The 19,463-nt window shown below is 42.3% G+C and overlaps 1 protein-coding gene across 11 annotated transcripts in view; it reads left to right on the top strand.

Moving 5' to 3' along the window:
- The first annotated feature begins 1,547 nt into the window (after positions 1-1,547).
- Positions 1,548-19,463, top strand: part of RASGEF1B (RasGEF domain family member 1B) — a 34,582-nt gene continuing 16,666 nt past the window's right edge. For 2 of the 11 annotated variants that reach the window (XM_027087453.1, XM_027087451.1), the window contains exons 1-4: positions 1,548-1,672; positions 13,887-14,069; positions 15,747-15,869; positions 16,229-16,366. In XM_027087453.1, coding sequence (XP_026943254.1) covers positions 13,893-14,069; positions 15,747-15,869; positions 16,229-16,366 — 438 coding nt within the window. In that variant the 5' untranslated portion in view covers positions 1,548-1,672; positions 13,887-13,892. Of the gene's footprint in view, positions 1,965-2,331; positions 2,381-4,546; positions 4,644-7,835; positions 9,069-13,886; positions 14,070-14,605; positions 14,816-15,746; positions 15,870-16,228; positions 16,367-19,463 lie in introns of those variants that run through there. The other 9 variants (XM_027087445.1, XM_027087444.1, XM_027087452.1 and 6 more) reach the window with 9 other exon arrangements.

Below are 19,463 nucleotides of genomic sequence, written 5' to 3'. Positions count from 1 at the left end.
AGCCTTGGTGCTTTACTCTGAACAGCTGGATCCGCCAAGCCTTCTTGGTCTTAGGGCTCCTTCTTCAAACTGCAGAGAAGCTCAGATAGGTGAGAGTAGACACCGGAGTCACAGGAGACTCATTTACAGAAGAGAAGGAGGGAGTATAATTAGGCAAAGAGAAGTGAGAGGAGGTACAGATGAAGAAAATAAGGGGAGGAATCAGCTAATAGGCAAGGTGAACTTCATGCTGTTTCCAACCCAGCAAGGAGGAGGCGGGAGGGAAGATGGAGCAGGGACAAAAAGAGTTCCTCTATCTCAGTAATCCTAATTATAGCCCTATAGGATAGGTATGAAGAGTGTTGTTTTACACATGGGAAAACTGAAGCTCAGAAAAGCTACTTTACTTACTCAAGGTCACATGGCAGGCAAGAGAGGCTCTTGATGATTTAAGATTTTGTTCTTTCCTTGCGTCTCTTCCTTCCCTTATTTGTTTTCATCGTTTCTTCCCTCCAGCCTCTTTTTTTTTTTTTTTTTTTTGCGGTACGCGGGCCTCTCACTGCTGTGGCCTCTCCCGTTGCGGAGCACAGGCTCCGGACGCGCAGGCTCAGCGGCCATGGCTCAGGGCCCAGCCGCTCCGCGGCATGTGGGATCTTCCCGGACCGGGGCAGGAACCCGTGTCCCCTGCATCGGCAGGCGGGCTTTCAACCACTGCGCCACCAGGGAAGTCCCCAGCCTCTTTTTATTCGTACAAATTTTTATTAGAAAAATAGTTTTACCGTTTTTCCTGAAATAGTTATCAAGTATCCAATGATAGAGCATGCGGTTACCATGACAGCACAGACTTTACCGAGGTCAGACCTCCCCTCTTTGCCTCCAGAAACATATTTCACAGCAATTTTCCTTTCTTTGTGGAACTTGTAACAGCCACAATTTTACATTTTGTTTGGGTGACCATTTGCTTAACGTTTGTCCATCACTTAACTGTAAGGCTTCCTAATGGCAGGGACCAGCCTGGAGTGTGCCCCCAGCGTTTGGCACAAAGCCTAGCACTCAGGCTTTCTGTAAATATTTGCTGAGCGAATGTTCTTGTGGTTTCCCTCAGCTCTCTTCTGAAAATTAGAGGGACAGTAACCTCTAGCTCATAATTATAATAGATACTGTATAACAGGTCGGGCCGGTATTTACAGGTAGCACACAGGTAAACGAACACACACAAGCATACACATGACTGCACAAACAGCCCCCGGCAGGTGCCCTCAGGAGGGAACGCACGCAGTCCGAGCGAGCCGAACCAGCGTAGTTAAACACGCCTGCGCCGGGCTCCTCCGGCCTCCGCAGCGTGGGAGGACAATCGGTAGCCGCGCCACTGGAGTCCCGGGCCCCCGGGGACGCGTGGGCTGGCCGCGGGCGCCGGGGGCGGTGGCAGAGTGGGCGGTGAGCTGCGCCGTGATTGGTCTGCGGGGGCCGGCGGGGGGCGGGGCTGGCGGCGGGGGCGGGCACTCGAAGAGAAGGGGGTGTGCGCGGCGGTGGCGGCGGCGGCGGCGGCGGCGGTGGCAGTAGTTTCAGTATAAACAAGGCACCCGACTGGTTGGGCGGAATTTTTTGCGCTCTTTTGCTTCCTATACTTTGGTTGCGTTGGTGGGCACGCGGAAAACAGCTGGGAAGCCGAGGACCCCGGGTCCATCTGCCGGTGGGTTGTTCCCTGGTCACCAGTTCTCACGGGAGAAACCGGAGCCCGGCAGCGGGAACGCGCCACCCTGCTGCGCGCTGCGCTCTCCCAGGCGGCCCGGGAGCTGCGCGCGGAGCAGTCTGATCTCTGACTGCGCCCCGGCTGCCAGTGCCCCTGGAGGCGGCGGGAGATTCTGGCCAGCGAGCGCTTGCTGGTGCAGAGCGTCCCGCAAAAGCGGGGGAAGTGGGGAGTCCTCCTGCCAGGCCGCCGAGGGCGTCTGGGGCCGCCCCGGGAGCGGACACGGTGCCAGCAGGTGCGGGCCCCAGCTACTGGGGCCCGGGCGGGGACAGGCTTGGGTTTTGCTTTGCTTCTCTCGCCCCGATCCCGCAGCCAGGCCTTCTGTCTCGAGATCTTGGTACAGTTTTTGAGGATTTGTCTGAGTTCTGGTCGCTTTCATCCTTTCTTCAACCTTTCTTCCCTTCCTGTGCACAGCTAGGTTGTTTCCTTCTACTTCTTGGCTAGTTTTCGTGAGTGTGTGTGGGGGGGTGGGCAGTTGGGGTCCTGCTTATTTTTGGTGACGGAGCCTTATAATCTAAGGTCTGACTCTCAGAAAGAGACAAGGGAACAGAGGTCACGTGCTCGCCACTGACGAGGTGATATTCTTTCCTTTCTCCGTTCAGCTGGTAACTTGGGACACAACGTGTCGCCTTGCTGTTGCCCTGAGCTCAGGTGAGTTGTCTCGGGTCACCTGGCCGGGCGATAATAACGTGAACTGTGGGTACCTGGGAGCCTCCGCTAGCGGGGGGAGGCTCCTCTCTCTAGGGGAACCGTGGAAACAACTTCAGTGCTGTACAAGCTGAACAGGGCGGAACAGGGGGGCTGGAGTGTAAGTGTGTGTGTCTGTCTGGGATCCACTGGAGTATTGATTCCCACCTTACCCCAACCTGATCCGCGCAGCTCAGGCGAAAGCAGCGTAGCTAGGTCCTCTGACAGTGCGGAGGGCGGCACAAGTGTAGTAAACCGCAGGAGGGGAGCTCTAGGGAGCCACTTTCTCTTCTGAATGTAGATGTGTCCGTCTTCGCCGACGAATTCGGTGGGTATAGTGTGTATGGATGAATATGCACAGAAATTTGTGTATGTATGTTTGGGCAGAAGGCGTCTCCAAGGAGTTCGTCAGCAGCACCATGTGACGATGGCCAGGGACCGCTGGTGTGCAGTAGATCTATATTTAGCCCTGGATGATCTCTAATGGCCGAGGGAGGGTCTCTGAACTGAGTGCGTAAAGGGAAGAGTTCAGGGATCAGGGTTTTGCACTCTTGAATAATGTCTGGTACAGTCAGACTCAGATGGGGTGAATAATTTTTCTTTCCTCCCGAAAACAGTAGCTAGAGCTTGGCATGTGATAGCTGTGTCTTAGTTTAAAACATGGACCATGGTGATAAGCCTGTGCTAAGAAACAAGGAGGTTACAGTTAACCAGAGTATATGCCTGATTGGAGATTTGGAAGGAAAACAACTAGTCAGGTGAGGTTTAGAGCAAATGTAGAATTGACTTCTAAAATGAAAGAAAAAGTCTTGGCTGTCGAGATTTTCATAGCAGATTAAAAAGTGTGGCAGCTTTTTAGGTCCTATCATTAATGGTTAGTTTATGGGGGGGGCAGTTGTTGGGCCAAGGAGGACCTAGGGCACTTGACAGAAGTCAGGGTTCACAAGCGCCGCTCTGTTATGCCTTTCAAGCAGGTTTTCTGGAGAAGTGGAGAAGATCGGCTACTGATTAACAAGTGTCTTGTTGGCATTCTTCCACGACATGTGGGTCAATCCTTTGTCTTCCTAGAGGTGGCAATATTTCTGGCTACTAAGTGTAGTACTTTTCAGTGGTCTAATGGAGTGTTAAATTCTTCGAATTGATTTCTCCCCTGGTGCATTTTCAGTCTTGCTCCATTTTATATGCTCCATTAGACATTTAATCTGATTCCTGAGATCATTCTGTCTTTTGGAACTGAAAATCACCATAAACTATTTATATTTATTGTTTTTTTAATTTAAGTTATTCTTAGGCATATATTGTTAAATATTTTAAATTTTTATTATTTATCATAATCATTCACATTTCTTATATTATTACTAACATTACATTCTTACAGTCTAACTACTGGCCAATAAACTACAATAGACCAAAAAAAAAAAAAATCAATTGAATAACACCTATCTAGGAAAAAGTAAGAAAATTGAAGGGGCAAAACTAGGTGACTGTTTATGTTGGTAAGTTACCTAATATGGCACCGGAAGTGGTGGGATCAATCTCCAGAGGTGGCCTGGAAGAATTAGACTTCGGAGGAGCATTTGGTATGACTCCAAAGAGAGTACCTGCATGGACAGGAGATGAGAAAATTAGGGTATCCTCCCTTACTTGGGAGAAGAATCTGGAATCCCTGAAGCAGGGACTTAGAATCTTGATTCTGGTGCCACAAATAATAAATGGAACAACCATTATAACATCTTGTAAGGTCTTAAAGAGACAAATTGTACTGTTGAAAATACTGCTTAAGATTGATGGGAATTTTGTCTTTAGTGGTTGAATACAGGTGTTACCCCCCCTTTAGTTGTCCTTTTTGGTTTTCCAGTTAAATCTATAAAAATTAGATTTGTGCAACCCTTGATTATCCTAGGATGACAGATGTAGCCTAGCGCTGTGGGCAGATTTCTGCCTTGGGAATAGAGCCTAGGGTTCTAATCAATCTGGAGCCCTAACAAGTCACTTACTTTCTCCCTATACCTGCAGGATCTGTGAAATTGACAAGGTGTTGAACTAGATGATTTGTGAGTCTCTTTTAGGTCTGTGTTAACTGATTTATCTTGCTGTACTATCACCTCGTTCATTTGCACCCTTTATTAGCTGTGGAACAATGAAGGCTGAAGAATGGTCTGCAGTTAGATGTTCAGCTACTTGGTGTGTGGAAATGAAGAGAGGAGAGTGAAATTTCTTCTTATTGGTGAAAATTATGTAGAGATTTATTATCTGCTTAAGCTGTTTTTTGCTCTTGTTTTTCTCCTACAAGTGTATTTAAAAATGCTATTTTCAAGAAGTTTGAGTCAGGAAAATTTTTTGGACTTTTTAAGTCAGTGTTACTATTTTGTCATTTTAAAACCAGTCTTTTGACCAATCATTTTTTCTTAGGTTTGTGTGTTTATAATTTCATGTCAAGGTACATTTATATCTGGAAGTCATTCAATTGATTCAAATTTTATTAGGAAGCCCTGGTATGAAAATGAGTTTAACACAGGGAAAGTACAAATTAGTCTTGTAAGAAAGGAAAGCACTTTATAGAATGCTAGTATCCTTCTATTTATCTAAAAGGGAAGAATGGAGGGGGGTGTGGGATAAGGGTAATTTTTCAAGAACTTGCAGCCAAAAAAATAAAATTATCCCGGTAACCATGTTCCACAATAAATTGTAAATAGAAAATTCTACTTGTTTACTGAATGTCCTCACTAAGTATGCTGAGGTGAATGGGGTTTAGAAACATAAACCGTTTTAGTAAAGGATGCTCCCCATTTGGTATTCTATAATTTAGCTTGAGATCTATCATGTATAAATGATTCAATTACTTATATCTGTGCTGTTCAAGGTAATGGCCCGTGCTGTTCAGTAAATAGCCACCTGGGGATATATGAACTTAAGTTTAACTAAATTAAAGAAACAAAAATTGCCCTAGCCCCATTTAAGTGTTCGATAATAGCTACGTGTGGTGAATGGCTGCTGTATTGGACAGAAGAGGAACATTTCCAATATTCCAGAAGGTTCTTTTTTGACAACACTTAATTAGATAACGATGATTCTGATTTTCCAGAAGATCACTTTTATTCCTCTGGGAAAATGACAATTAATTCTCATCATAGGCACCCAAGACAGGCACCCAGACATAGACTGGCTTTATATGTTTTCAACTGTATATCATGAGCAATGCCACTTTCCAAAGTTCAATAATATTCCACGATCCCAAACACCAATTTCTCAAATTTTTCCCCCAGAACTCTAATTATCCTTTGAATTTTTTAAACCAGCACCTACTGTTACTGCTAGAAAGCACTAATCCTTTCAAAGACAAGGCACGTGGAGCCATCTACTGTTAAGCTCAGGAACTGCATGGCAGTTGTAGACGATTAAAAACATTGCAGGAAGAATGTCAACATGTGCTGTGATCAGTTCCTACAAAAAAAAATTAGTAAAGATTTATCTCATAGAAAAGTTTTAAATGATTCTCCAGGCCCACTTGTAGTTGCCACGTACTGAATTGTTGTTTTGTGTCTTAATAAACTGCTGACAAGATATTCCCAAGACAAAAGATGACAAATTTTAGCTTTGTTTTTCTTTCAGGGAAACCAAAGATGGTAATTATTTGAGTCAGAATCCCTTTCCTCCATTAATTAGGAATTAGTGAAGAAAAATTTAAGTAGCATCTAGGACAAATCAAGCAAAATGCACATTCATTTTTTAATGTGGAATCCTATAATAAATCAGGAAATACCACCATTCCATCATTGTAGAGAGAAATAGGACCTTCTTTCCTCAAAAATACTGATTATTTCCCCTTGACCATGAAATCTACAAAGCATTTGGGGCTCAGTTCCAAAGAATGTACTTATCTGGGAGTTACTTACTTTTTGTTCACATGCCAAAGAAGTGAGTTGATTCTGAGTCGTCTACTCTGTTTTGTTTGTAATCTCAACACAATACCTCTTTTTTCAAGGAGGTTAGCAGAGGTGTAGTATTTCTAGTGTCCAGAGATGCTGCTAGAAAGAAATGAGAAGATAATCTTTGAGACTTTTTTCAAGCTCAAAATAAGCATGTTTTATACAGTGTGGGAGACTTGACTTTTACTTTCCCCTAACTTGAATCCATAGTTAGAGAAACACCCTCTGAGCGTACAGTCAGCACTTGTATTCTGAGATCCAGCCGTGCCAAAAGGAGGCTAAAAGTACTTGAGATCCCAGCTGGAGTAAAGTTGAAATATGTGAACTCTTTCTCATTCCGATCTCTGGAGCCTTAAATGAAAAAAGGAAGAGGCTGCATCTCACCAAGGTGCAAAGTTCCTTTGGAATTTAGATGGGAATTTGGGAACCAGTCATTGCCGGATCTTAAATTAAGCCTCTCCTCCCTAAACAAATATGCTCTCAAAGTTCAACTGTGATAGGGAGGGCTTCCTTTACCTCGTTTGGACACATGCCCAGCATTTGAACAGAAGCGAAAGGATAGCGATCAATATAAAGACATTGGATTTATTAAATATTTCACTGAGGTGCTCTGTGATGAAATAGGGGCTGAAATAAACCTTTTTTATCTTGGACTCCTACCTTTGCTATCTCATTCTCCTGAGTGTAAAGGAAATGCTGACTTGACATCCTGGCAGAGATTTACCAAACACCTAAAGCAGTTGTTGAAGGATGGCTTTTGATTTAGTTCCCACACCCATCTTTTCCTGGCCCTCTTCCAATTGGAATTGTCACCTGAAACCACCTTAGACTGATGCACCTGCCTCCTCGTAAATAACCTTGTGCAAAAGCAGTCACTAATTCAAACACAGTCTGTTGTTTCAAAAAAGGCAGCTTTTCATCTGGTGCTTTAGTTGGTTTGAAACCATTAGGCATGCCTTTCAAATCCATTCATCCCTTAAATCACCTAGAGCTTGCTTCCTTGCTGCTGGATCAATGTCATGCTGAACTTTTGCAGGGTCCTTGGAAGGACATGATATATCTTTGTGACTGAATTAGCTGCCCCGGTAAGATATCTTGTCTGTCAACCAACTTTTCAGCTTCCCAAATTAAATATAAGAAAGAGCATTCATCTTGTATACGTGGGTTGGGTATCTTTTACTTCCTCTTGGGAAGTTTTCCAGAAGAACCTGTAATCTGTATGCTAATTTTGGCAGCTCAGAGCTTTCTTTTAGCCTGGGTCATTGTTTTTTTGTTTGTTTGTTTTTGGGTTTTTTTTTTTAACAGTACGCGGGCCTCTCACTGTTGTGGCCTCTCCCGCTGCGGAGCACAGGCTCCGGACGCGCAGGCTCAGCAGTCATGGCTCAGGGGCCCAGCCGCTCCGCTGCATGTGGGACACTGGACCGGGGCACGAACCCGTGTCCCCTGCATCAGCAGGCGGAGTCTCAACCCCTGCGCCACCAGGGAAGCCCTGGGTCATTGTTTTTAAAACCAAAATCTGTTTCCCATTGTCTCATTGCCTCCCCCTTATCCCAAAGTGCTCCCTCAATGTGTGTGTGGGGGAGCTATTTAAATATCTCTATGCAAACCGAAAGAAGTGTCTTTTTCATTCTCTTCAACGCCATTGGATCAGTACTACTAGAAAATATTTACATGTATTGGTTGATTTCTAAGGAGCCAGTCTTCAACCTTTAACCTTGTTAAAACAAGGTTCCCTTCAGAACCACTATGTTCTCTTTCTTTGAGGAAGTAGATAAATACGATCCAGGTTCTGTACAGGCCAGCACATGTGCTTCCTAATCTGGAGTCTGAACTCCCTGAAAGTATATACAAACCTGTTGGTCGATTTCTCTGGGGGCAGTGTGTGGAGAAGTTGTGATCTTTTCCTAAAAAGTTAAGAGCTACTGGCCAAACAATATATTCTGAGTTTCCAGCAACTGGCTGGAAATGAAATTTTGCAAGGTGAGAATTGCTTGTGAGATTAACCTGTCCTCTGTCTTATCTTACTGGTAGTGATTTGAATAGAGTCAGCAGCTTTTTCAAGCGTCTCATATAAATCTCACTTTTTCCAAAGGAGTTAGCTACTTTGAAGTTTGACTTAACAGCAAATTAAGGCCAGTACTTAATGCTGTCACATATTCTCATTTTGGAAATAGTCAGTTTTTCCTAAACCAGAGTTTTGATTAGTAGGTCCCCATAGCAGGTATATTGGGTTGGGCAAAATTTGTGCTAAAGAAGGATGGCAGACAGTGGAGAAGTTGGTGTTGAGATTATGTTGGAAAGGGTAGAGAAGAGTAAATTGAGAGTTTACAGAACCCAACAGACAGAAAATAGTAATTGTGAGCTGTAAAGAGAAGATTTGCTGCAGATAAGAAGTCAGAGCTACACTGAGATTAAAGAAAATAAATGGAAGCTGTGGGGTAGGAACCGCCTTACACTTAGCCCTTCTTCCACCAGGGAGGCTTTAGCAAATGGTTTCTGGAGTTAATAGCATCCGGGGCTAAATGCTTCTCTGGATTCTCATGTGCAGTACTTGGATATTCTATGAATTTGTTTTCTTAAACAAGAACCAAGCCAATATTTAATATTCTGAACTTCACTTTCTTTCATTCCAGAACTGAAGCAGGTAGAACTAAAGTCTTGGATGTCAAATTTGAGTCATGCTGAACAAACAGTGGTTCTTGATGTGGGTAATAAGAAGAAAGGTACTTGAGAGGAAAAAAAAATCTACTATGTTTATCTTCTTAGGCACTTAAAAATCCACTTCACAAGCAGTACTCTCTGTGCCATTCTGCTGACCTTTCCCCTCGTTTATCAAATGTGTCTATTACACAAGGCAGTTGATCTTTCTGGAAAATGGTTAGACTGACCACTTGCTAGAGATTGTCCAGAAATTAGTTACATGTACCGTGATCCATGATCTCTCTTTTGGTCATTTGTCTCATCAGATCTTTTTTACTGGAAATCTGTAAAGTACGTACAAGCAAGTATTACTGTATTTCGTTGAATCTAAAATGTCATCCATTGTAAGATGCTCTTTTATTTTATATATTGCTAAAAAAAGACAGTTAAACAGGTTTTCTTATCACTTAACTATTTATGTGCATCCCAATTTCAAAGAAAATAAAATATGAAGAAGTGTATATTAGAATTTCTGAAGTCTGTCTAGATAGCACTATGCTTTGATTGCAAAGGTCAGTAGCTTAAATACTTTTGTTGATAGTGTTGCTTTTTAGTAAGAGTAATTAATGACGTTCGTACATCTTTGGGGCAAGGATTTATGTAGAACGTGTAAAACGTGAATTTTTCTAATAGCGTGCAATTTGGGACAGACTGACAGGCTTTTCATTTTATGGTTAAACATTAAAAGTTCAAAGAAGACCATTTGCAGTATAACATGATGTAGTGTAATAAATTTTGAACCTGGAATCTGAAGACTAGGTTTGAAACCCTGCCTGTTTGTCCCTTATCCGATGTGTAACCCCAGCTGAGTAATGAAGTTTTTCTGAACCCGTGCTTATGCAGTCAAACAGAGTAAGGATCCCTGCCAAACAAGGTAGATATAATATCCAAAAAGGCATTTGTGGGCAGTAAACCTTACACAGACGGGAGCTGCTGACATTCTCAGAGCCTTGCCCACCGTGCATCTAGGCATTTCTCAGGGGAGCGGCCTTGAGCAAGAATCAGAGAAGTAAAGGGCTGTGGACTGTGGAGACCTTTTCCAGCACACAGGATCCCATAGTATAAGGATGCACACTGAGGAAGGTGGAGGCCTAAGGAGTTGACAGTATATGGCAAGGTGGGAAAATAGGACCCTTGTGCATGTAACTAAGGGGCTGGGTCTCTTGGAGTGACTTAAATCTCAGCCATTGGTTGTTGCTCTACGCAAGTTCAACAGTCAAGTGCGTTTGTGGTCAATCAGCTGATTGGCAACAGACTTTGCGCTAATTAGAAGGCAGAAAACAACCTATGATAGATTCTCTTCTTAAATTTGATTTTTAAGTATAATAAACTATAACCTCAATTAACTTATCTCGGTTTGGTGTCCATTGCTATTTGTAGTATTTTCTTTTGGTGCCTGGTTGGAGGGGTTTTTTGTTGTTGTTGATATTTTGTGCCTCCTCAAAGAAATCCTGTGACACATTTCCAAGGAACAATACAAAGACCTTTTGCCATTGCTCTAAAAATGCTCTAACTTCGCTATAAAGAAAATTGGTAGTTTTGTTATCATCTAGAATTTCGGAAGGAGTGAGCAAAATTGGAAATAATTTTCCAGATGAAAAACATACCTAGGGGCAGGGGCTGAGTAAGTGACTTTCCAAAATTTTCACAGCTCTTAAGCCCTAGATTAGGGCTTCATTAAATCTGGGTCCTTGTCCACTTTATGGGAGTAAATAATTACAAGTACAAATATTTGGTGGCTTTTGGTGCCGATCCTTTGAAAGGGAACTCTGAGTGACTTGTGACTATTTTTTTTTGCGGTTCGCGGGCCTCTCACTGTTGTGGCCTCTCCCATTGCGGAGCACAGGCTCCGGACGCGCAGGCTCAGCGGCCATGGCTCACGGGCCCAGCCGCTCCGCGGCACGTGGGCTCTTCCCGGACCGGGGCACGATCCCGCGTCCCCTGCATTGGCAGGCGGACTCTCAACCACTGCGCCACCAGGGAAGCCCGACTTGTGACTATTTTGTGGCTGGTGCTTCCTGTCAATCTACCAAAGGCAGCAGGGGTGCAAGATTCAGAGGAGTGCCGTGGGGCTCACGTGGTGCTGTAGCCACGTGGCTGTGTGGTCCTAGCCTGGCCACTTCACCTCACCGCCCAAGGTCTCAGTTTGCAAACTGATGGACAGAGGAGAGTGGACCTGATTGTCACGACGCTTGGGCCTTGGCTTCTTCTGTGACTGTTTTGTGGTCATTGCTAATCCCTTAGCACACATTCCCCACCCAGTTACAGGCTTTGAATCCTCACTCTTCATCCGGCCTTTTGGCAACCACTTTGGATTGATTGCCGTTAGGAAGTGAAATGAAATCTATTTTCCATCTTGGACCATTTGATTTCTATGGTCCTTTTGAACTTTTAACATTTTCTGATTTTTCTGAAATTCCCAAATCCTGGCCAACCTTCTCCCCAAAGCACTTAATATTAGGACGGTTTCGGTAGTACTGAGTAAGTGGAGAGATCAAGGAAAATTCATGGTTCTTGGCAGAAAAAAAAAAAGAAAAACAACTTCAAGGGCATGGATAGAGTGAGTTCCACTTGTCATCCTGGATACCAAGGATATTGTGTGGTTTTAACCATCTAAAGCTTTTTTTAAGCCAGAGGCAGGAAAGCCACATCCAGAGAGGGAAGGTTCCTTCCAGGCTGGAAGAAGTAACTTTCAGATGTTTCTCATCTCAGGTCCTGGTGTCCCAGTTTAAGGACATTTTGAGTTTCTCAGGGCAAAGGTAGACAGGCTCTTGTTTTTCTTCCCACCAGGGACAACCCATTTGCAAAGATGATATTGCACATGAAACATACTCATAGAAAACTGGCAATTTGAAGAGGACAGAAACATACTTTGTCCGTTGCCTTATAAAATGTTAACATTGAGTTCTTCATCTAACCGTGATTCCTATGTGTGAGGTCTTACCAACTAAGTGGGGAGCATTTGTGTTAACATTTACATCCTCAGTTCCTGCTCCTTTGGCCATTATGACCATGTCCTGCCCAAGCGAGAGGGATGGCAATGACGACTCTGGTAGTGACAAGTCTCCCCAGACAGAGTGATTCTCAGTCCTCACTTTCTTCCCACTTGTAGCTATTTTTTGAAGTATAGTTGGTTTACAATATTGTGTTAGTTTCAGGTGTACAGCAAAATGTTTCAGTTATACATATATGTATTCTTCTTTGGATTCTTTTCCATTATAGGTTATTAGAAAATATTGTATATAATTCCCTGTGCTATAGAGCAGGTCCTTGTTATTTATCTATTTTATATATAGTAGTGTGTATCTGTTAACCCCAAATTCCTAATTTATCGCCCCCGCCTCCGCTGCTGCTTTCCCTGGTGGTAAACCCGAAGCTTTGTTTTCTATGTCTGTGAGTCTGTTTCTGTTTTGTAAATAAACTCATTTGTATAATTTTTTTAAGATTCCACATATAAGTGATATCATATGATGTTTGTCTTTCCTTCTCTGTGCTGGATCCTTTTATGTTCTCCCTCAGCATTGGTTTGTGGATGGGACAGAGCACAAAATACTGAAGCTTTTTTTTTTTTCTATTTCTCTTTCCTGATGCTTCTTTCCCTAAATGCCACTTTCACCTGCCAAGTCACCTTATAATGGACGTTGTTTTTTCCCAGCACCCCACCCCTGGCCACCCCCTGCCCAGGCATGCGCGCACATTGTGATGCTGTGGCCCCCATTAGTGGGAACCAGAACAGATGCACTTGGAGTAATGGATGTGCCTCCTCAGACAGGCCCCACGCCCCTCCCCCTTTCGGATACAGATATCTTTCAGCATCTTGAAAAGAGGGATTAGCCCAGGTTGTGTCCTCCTGCAGCCTCTGCACACCCTGTCCCTGTCAGTCCAAGCCCTGGAGTTTGGCTTCCCCTCATCGTTTGCCTCTGAAGCCCTCACTCTCTGCAGCTCCTGAATTGCCTCCATTGTCCAGACATGCTGCCAGAACTGGAGTCTGTTTTTGGGGCTGGGAACTCTGTCCCTAGGAATCCAAGTAATAACTTAATAGCCTTTGGCCTCTACCAGGCATCCTCTGACAAGGGCTTTGTGAGTTGCAGAGCACACGGATGAAGGCATTGCTCCCCAAATCAGGTGTTTGCTCAGGCTGTGTGTTTACTGAGAACTGAAGCTTTATAGAGCTCTGCACCCCAAAAGAATTTGACACAAAGGGGGTGAAAATCAATAGCATCCGATCTTCCAGTGAAAGCTGGGGAGTCAGCATTAAATCTCTTGATATACGCGTGCGTCTATAAACACACACACACACACACACACACACACACACACACATATACTTTACTTCTAGGCCTCTTTTACAATTTCATTTTTTCAACTTCTGTTTTGGTTATCTCCTCATATGCCCAATGCTAGTCTGGTATTTATTTCTTAAGTGTTATGTAATTCTTCCCATCCAACTTTCAAGGCCTACACATCTCCACCTTAGGATAATACTTGATTCAGGGGATTAAAGCAATTTAAAGCTCACTTCCCCTCCCTGACTTCATAACCGAATGTGAAGGAATGATATCTAAACACGGCAGCCAGAGACTTGAAGTTAAGTCCAGATTGGAGCCTTTGATCCAAGTGTTTTATGGTATTTTATTGGATGACATCGGTACTCAAAAATATACATACATGTGTTATCCAAAGAGCAATTTGCTTCTTGATGGGTTCTCAGATTGTATCAGAACCTAACCTATTTTAAAAATTGCCTGTTTCCTCGTGATTATGAAAGCCTAATGCCTATTAAAGTTTACTTTTCTTTTGCATATTACTGACACTGTTTTTTCCTTTTTTATTCATTTTAGGAAAGCATGCCTCAAACTCCTCCCTTTTCAGCAATGTTTGACAGCAGCGGTTACAACCGAAACCTCTATCAGTCTGCGGAGGACAGCTGTGGAGGGTTGTATTACCATGACAACAACCTCCTCTCCGGATCTCTGGAAGCACTCATCCAGCACTTAGTACCTAACGTGGATTACTATCCGGATGTAGGTATCCATGTGCCCCTGCAACACGTCCTCGGTATCCAGCAGAATTTACAATAGAATAGACAGGGACCCTAGATGCTGCAGAATTCTATCTGGGTTACTAAGAATTTTTCTAATAAGAAATTGCATATTGATTATTGAGTGCTTTGAGATCAGATTGAACCTGGTTATGATATGTCTGTGTATCAGTTTTCCTTTCAGGGTTGGTATCACATTGTAGTCAGTCAGAGACCATCTAAATGAAATACCTGTAAGGTTTGACTCATGCACATACCTTGGTCCTTAAATAGAAATGTCAGAGAACATTAGATGCTCCTAGAATGGTTAGTGCCTTTTTGTTTTCCAAAACTATGCTGAGAAAAGTGAAGTTACACAGGGAAGCTTCACAGAAAAGAGAACAAGAATTACATTCAAGATGCAATTCTTTATAGATTCGACATCAGATGACAGACTCACTTGTTTATGTTTTACTTTGATAACTGACATTTGTATGGATAATCCTTTCTAATTTAAGGAATTCGTTTACATTTTCTCAGTCTTTACAGCAATTCCAAGAGGTTAGAGAGGAAGAAATTGAAATTCAGAATGTTGAGGAATTTGCACATGGTCTCACTCCCAGCATCAACATTCAAACCCAGGTTTTCTATTTCTGGGGCACGTGATGTTTCTTCCCCCTTCCCTTGTGCTATGGCTGCCCCTGTTATGCAACAGCTGCTTGTTGATAAAGATTTCATGAAAATATCCAAGTGCTAGATTCGAATGATTTTATAAATATAATAATGACCTTGGTGTGTAGAGGCTAGTTTGTGCTTGCCACTGTAGTTCACCATAATGTTTCTTACTGAGTTATCTGTGTGTGTGTGAGGTTTGTTACGTAGCATTTTCAAATATGTTGCCACACAGGGAAAACTTCTAATCAAAAGTAAAAGGCATCCCTTGTTCAGCCCTGTAAGTGTTTATGAGCTACAAAAGGCACCGAAGGGGGAGAAAAACCCATGGAATTTTTCTTCTTATTGGGAGTATGCAAGTATTATAACAAATAAGCTTTACTTCATTACTGGCTTCTGGGGAGACATTGTGGTTAAAGAAAAGTATATCGTGTGATATTATGTTTTATCAAATTGCTTAGCCTTTGAGCAAGTAAATAGATTACTTGAAAGTCTGTCTTTGAATGTTCTGACACAAGCACACAAATGCTCCAGTGTGTCATACTGGACCCACTGGAGATTTCTTGAGCTGATGTGGGTTGGGTGATTTTTTTGGTTTCCATTGAGTTACCATAATATTTGGACACAGAACAAGAATCTGTACGGGTGGTATATTTAAGTTAGATTGATCTCCCTGGGCTGAATTTCATTCTTCTTTACTAGACTGAGTTATATGTCCTGGTATCCTGGCTCCCAGAGGATGGATGTAAAACTGTACTGTGAATAATTTAGTAGCTAAACTTACCCTGTACTTCTGTTATTTTTAGTATGGTTTAAGGGAAAATATATATCACAAAGTAAAGGAGAAATCCATCTTAGGTTGTTTTACTACTAGTAAGCATCACTTTTGAAACTGTAGCATTTTAACTTTGCTAAAGAGAACTTAGTGCTATATGATGTATAATATATAGGAAAGATACTAGTTTCAGAGAGAATATAACCATGATGACTTTTTTTTCTCTTGCCACAGAGAACGTACATATTTACCTTCCTACTGAGTTCTCGGTTATTTATGCATCCGTATGAGCTAATGGCCAAAGTTTGCCACTTATGTGTTGAGCACCAGAGACTAAGTGATCCTAGTGGTGATAAGGTAATGATACCTTATTTGAACTTAACGTTTTTTTCCATTAAGTTTGGTAGCTTTATGGCTTAGATTTTGTGAAGTTGGTTTCCTTAAGTAACCATAGCTTCTCCCCAGGCTGAGGTCCATAAATGGTATCATGGCTACGCAGAGGGAATTGGAAAGGTATAAAGAACGAATATAAATCTAGTGCCATGGAAGATCCCTCCGTCCTGCCTTAAGTTGGTAGCACTTGACATTGACTTGGGAAGGGGGGACAAGAGTCTTCTTTAACCCCAAAGACTTTGCACTAGAAGTTTACCATTAACCCTGTTTGTAATTATTTATTTGATAGATATCACTGAATTTGATTTGCTTTTTCTCCCTAGAATCAGATAAGAAAAATTGCACCCAAAATTCTTCAACTCCTGACAGAATGGACAGAAACATTTCCTTATGATTTTCGGGATGAAAGAATGATGAGAAACTTAAAAGATCTGGCTCACCGAATAGCCAGTGGTGAGGAGGTTGGTAACCTGAATTTAGTACAATTACTCGAATTTCCAGGCAGGGTCTTGGTGAGAAGTGGTGCTAAATTATGCATTGGCGTCTCTACTGCTTCTTTTCTGTTGTTGCCTTTGGGCAGGTCCTCTCCATAGCATACTGGTCTGTTTGGTGTGTCAAAGGGGGATGATTATACAATCCCACTTCAAAGGGATGTGATCTAGAGTTTTATGTGAGTAATCTGGGGGTATGTTCATGTCAACTCAAGCACAGGTTTCATGATGCAAGTGTGTTTTCATTTTATTTTGTTTATAACTTTCTTCCTTCCAAAAAGATTTGACCTAGCAAGTTAGATTATAAATATCACATTAGGAGATATAAACACTAATACATGTAAAATAACATATTTATATATTAACAGGTAATAAGTAATATATTAATAAATCAGAAATAGAGAGTTTGTATCATGGAAGGGAGAAAACAAATGTGCTAATACTGAGAATCAGTAGAGTAGGACAAGATTGCTGTATTTTAACTGTAAGCTCCAGGTAAAAGGGAAATACAGTTGGTTATGTAATTTTCACTGTCAGAAAAGAAAAAGCATAGTAATCCTTCAAAGCATTAAATTAAATGAAAATTTAAAAAAATTTCCTGCAAGGACTTTGTGAATGAGATCATGGAAACTGCTCTGTATAGTGTTTATAACAAATGCTCCTTGATAAAAAACTGAGGCCAAAAGATTAATATATAAATTAGCAAAGGTAATTCTTTAGGAGTGGAGAAGACAAAGAAAAAGGGATCCAAGTCTTGTGCTTGGAAGTTGATTCAAGGCTTAGCACCTAGACTTAGATGGAGATGGAAAGTAAGTCTGTTAGATAATCTTTCATAAGTATCACTTCCCTCAATTGAGCTACCTAGCTGTGACAAATTCAAGGTTATCCTCTTTGAAGCAGGCCTGGAAGGCTGTTACTCTGTTTTGAGGCTTGTTGGGCAAGGATATCTTTGTAGTTTCTGTACTTAGGCACAGATACAGTGTTAGAAAAAGGCAGATGAAGCATTTGGCAAAGGCTGTGATGTCTTGTTTCATCCATCTTAAAATGCATTTTCCCATTATGAATAACCTACCTGGAGAAATCATTCTTTCAGGGCTGTGCTGTCAAGATCATGCAGCAAGATACCTATCTAGTCTGTCTACTTCTGGCAAAAACATTTTAATACTGTTTCCCCTAACTTTAAAAAAAATCAGACAAATTATATAAGATTAGCACTTGAAAAATACTCACTTGCTTCCCACATTATGTTTTCATGAAAAGGGAATTAACCCTTTTACACTTCCCCATGACATTATATTGAACACTGGTGCTCAAGAGAGCCATTACTTCTGCAAGCCTGAATGAGTGGTTCCCTGAGTCCTTCTGCAAATTATGACTATTCTAATCATTTTGCTAGTTTGCGTGTAACAGGTTCTAGCAAGGTAGGAATTGGTAGGTCCGTCACTCACAAAGGCAAAAGTTAAGCATCACAGTTTTGTAGTAAATCTTTTCTTAGAGGGGAAGCTATTGTGTTGCTTGACAGGGTCAATGCTGGCTCCGTGACCTAAGTTTATGGCAAGCTGCTCAAAAGATTAGTGGCATCATAAGGGCTTTTTCTTGTGTGGAGGCTGAGCTCCGAGTCAGGCAGTGCTTCACTTCAGTTAAGTTCTGTGTCAGTACTTAACTTGATGTGGCAGTCAGCTTCCCTTCCTTCTGTTGCCTTTTTAAAAGGTAGAAATGACGACTTGTTTTTCCCAAAAGGAACACCTTAAAAATCTTTTTCAGATACAATGCCAAATGGATGGCTTTTTGTCCTTCTTGCCATGGGAGTCCATGAGGGGGGTCACTTCTATCTGTGTTGGCCAGATTGGTTCCGATCTCTTTTTAACAGGATCAAGCCACTCAAGAATTGGATGGAACCAAGCATGGGGACCAGATAGCCTTGTGCCTGGGCTTCCTATCAGCCATCCTGTGTTAATAACAAATCCTTGATAAACCTGAGATCTTCAGACGGTTTTGAGTGTGAAAAGATATGAGAAGATAAACCTAGGGCTTGAGTGGAGAGATGTCACCTGCCATGATCAGGTTGGGTTTTCCAGTGAGATTGTATTCCTTTAGTCACTTCTAGACAGTGTTCAGAATCGGGTCCGCGTTTGGCAGTGGTTGATTTGAGTGCTTTGGCAAGTCCCCTGAAGTTTCTGCTCCTTCTTCATTTCTAAATCATAGAGGTAACCTCCCTGTAGTACTGTCCCTTTCAGCCCTAAAATTTTGTGGTGGATGCTCTTTTCCTCAGTTCTGTACTTGGGAGGCCACTTATCTGCCATGTGCTTAAGTGTCTTTCCTTGCAGACACCTTCCCTGGCCTCCCCAGCCATGGGCATCCCCCATTCTTGGCTTTCACCACCCTTTCCCTTCAGAGCACTCTGTGATTAGTAATTACTTTCTTTATGACTTGTTTTTCCTCACTAGACTCCATGCTGTGCTCCTTTTGTTCAGATAGCATCCTTAACTCCTAGCCCAGTATCTGGTAGTTAATAGGCACTCAGGAGTGTTTGAATGAATGAACGAATGAGTGAACAAACGAATCGGTTACTGGAATAGGAAAGAAATATTTCCCTCTGCTGAAAAGTTATCTCCCTCCATGGGAAGGAGTGTGCACTTGGGTTGGGACTTGCTGCTTCTTGCCTGGGACTTTAGGGATTTTCTTTGGCAGTCAGTGGATCCAGGTGTGTCCTCTATATAATTTAGTTGAGTTCTTCTGAATCTGCTCAGACAGTTCCACATAGTATGGCTTAATATGTTACCCCCCTCCCCTAAGGATTTGCCCAAAATGAAGAGGTTTATTAGGACTTGACAGCAAGAAACCCGAAATGAAACTGATGATTCAATTACATGACAAATGACTATAGTGGGTACAGTGCAATTTTCTCTTCCTTACGGGGCCTGTCTTTATTCTGTCTTTATTTGCCAGGTAATTACTGTCACTGGCATTTGAAGTTATAAAAAAGAATAAGTACGTACTTGGCAATCCATGATTCCGTAAAAAAGCATGCTTAACAACACGAAGCTTTGGTTTCTCGAATGGAATC

Source organism: Aethalodelphis obliquidens, unplaced genomic scaffold (assembly GCF_003676395.1).
Source record: "Aethalodelphis obliquidens isolate GAN/ISIS:26980383/991018 unplaced genomic scaffold, ASM367639v1 scaffold59, whole genome shotgun sequence".
NCBI lineage: Eukaryota > Metazoa > Chordata > Mammalia > Artiodactyla > Delphinidae > Aethalodelphis > Aethalodelphis obliquidens.
This window is presented reverse-complemented; position numbering and strand designations above follow the sequence as displayed.